This window comes from Acanthamoeba castellanii, assembly GCF_000313135.1.
Source record: "Acanthamoeba castellanii str. Neff unplaced genomic scaffold scf7180000084633, whole genome shotgun sequence".
NCBI lineage: Eukaryota > Discosea > Longamoebia > Acanthamoebidae > Acanthamoeba > Acanthamoeba castellanii.
The window spans coordinates 47,447-49,169 of record NW_004457651.1 but is presented as its reverse complement, the minus strand read 5'-3'; the positions used below and the strand labels follow the sequence as shown (position 1 = coordinate 49,169).

The following is a 1,723-nucleotide window of genomic DNA, read 5'->3' as shown; positions in this document are numbered from 1 at the left end:
CTGCTAAGTTGTGTGGCGCATGACCAACACTGATGTCTTGTTCTCATCAACAGACTTTGCACTGGCGCAAATGAAGCAGGAGAACGCGACAACGATGCCCTGGTGCGTCACACCAGCGTGGACAGCGCCCGAGATTGTGCTGCGCAGAGGCACATGGAGCGGGCCGACGTCTTCTCCCTGGGCGTCATCATGTGGGAGGTGGCCACGCGCGAGTTGCCCTTTGCCGGCGATGAGAATGCTCGAGTGGCGCTCCACATCGTCGAGGGGAAGAGGCCCTCAATTCCGGCCAACTTGCCTCCCGGCTACGCTGATTTGATGCAGGCTTGCTGGCACGGGGAGGCGCTCCAGCGCCCAAGCGCTGAGCAGGTGGCCCACATGCTGGCGCCCCTCCTCTTGGTGTGATGATGCATTGTCTGTGAACTGGGTAATGGATGATGCAGACAAAACAACAAACAGGTCACACTCAACGTTGTCGTTTGGTACCAAACACAAAGGGTGCACACGATGACAAGACCTTTCTGTGGAATTATTACATTATCATTATTATTAATATTACATTATTATAATCAACCATGGTATGTTGGGAATGTGTAAACAAGTCAACAATATTTCCACGCCAGAGCAGGGGGAGGGGGGACGTTTCTTGCTGGAGGAGTGCCATGTCAGCAAACTGCACCAAGATGAGAGAAGATTTCCTACTCATTTTCTTTATATGAGATATTTTCGTTATATGAGATATTTTTGTTATATGAGATATTTTCGTTATGTAGAGGATGCATTCACTGGCAGGACTCTTGCTGTCGCTCTCCTGGGCTCTCTTTTTTTTTTCTAGAGAACTCTCTGGAAGTTAAGTGCTGTGAGGAGGAAGTTCAGGGGCTGATGCTGCAGAACAGTAGTGCAGGAGGTTCAGTGCTGCCACTGAAGGGGCAGCCTGACTCTGATCATGAGCCAGGCCTGTCCACCCCAAGGGTGATTAGTGTGCATTACCAATGTCTGTCAGAAAGGACTGGCCTTGAATTGTTGGGCTGCTTGCTCAGGTCTTGACCTAATATAAATATGCCTGCCAAGGGTGTGCACACAACACAATCACTTCAACCCACATACCCACTCCAAGCACCACCAGTTGCCTCTTGGCAACATGTTTGCTCAATCACCTTGCACCATTGGCACTGGCGCTCACTCACAGACACTGGACATCAAGACGGCCAACGCCTTGCATGCCCTGGACTGCACCAACAACCTGGAAGCCACCATTCAGCTCATTGGCCTGCCAACCCCAGCTGACAAAGCCAGCAACCTCACCTGGGTGCAGGCCATGGGCGCCTCTTTGCCTGCAAGTGGTGGCCAGCAGCACTTCATTCCCAGTGGAGTGTAAGTGATGTCACCACCCAGGTGGTCATGGGCAAGACCTGCTTGGTGGGTGTCATTGACACCAGAATCAGGGACCACCCCAACCTCAAGGACAAGGTGGTCATCCACAGGGACTACGTTGGCAACAACATTGTTGATCACACCAAGTGGAACCCCCACAGCATGCATGTGGCCAGCACCATTGCAGGCACATCCATCCTCCTTTCTTTTTATCATGTAGACACTAAATGGTGATCACTCCTTTTGTGTGTGTGTGTGTGAGCACAGCCAATGGGAAGATTGTGGGAGTTGCTCCTCATGCCCTATTGGCTGACTACTGAGTGCTTGATGTTGCTGGTGGTGGTTCTTACCA

At 51.6% G+C, this 1,723-nt stretch overlaps 2 protein-coding genes across 2 annotated transcripts in view; both read left to right on the top strand.

Moving 5' to 3' along the window:
• The window catches only part of ACA1_342910 (MLKrelated kinase), a gene marked incomplete at both ends in the record, with an annotated part of 873 nt that extends 471 nt beyond the window's left edge, over window positions 1–402 (top strand). Inside the window, 2 exon segments of the mRNA XM_004352633.1 lie at window positions 54–136; window positions 148–402. Of these exon segments, the coding sequence (XP_004352685.1) occupies window positions 54–136; window positions 148–402 (338 nt within the window).
• A 996-nt stretch (window positions 403–1,398) lies between these two features.
• Window positions 1,399–1,723, top strand: part of ACA1_342900 (uncharacterized protein) — a gene marked incomplete at both ends in the record, with an annotated part of 509 nt that continues 184 nt past the window's right edge. The window contains one exon of the mRNA XM_004352632.1: window positions 1,399–1,539. Within this exon, the coding sequence (XP_004352684.1) occupies window positions 1,399–1,539 (141 nt within the window). The remainder of the gene's footprint in view (window positions 1,540–1,723) is intronic.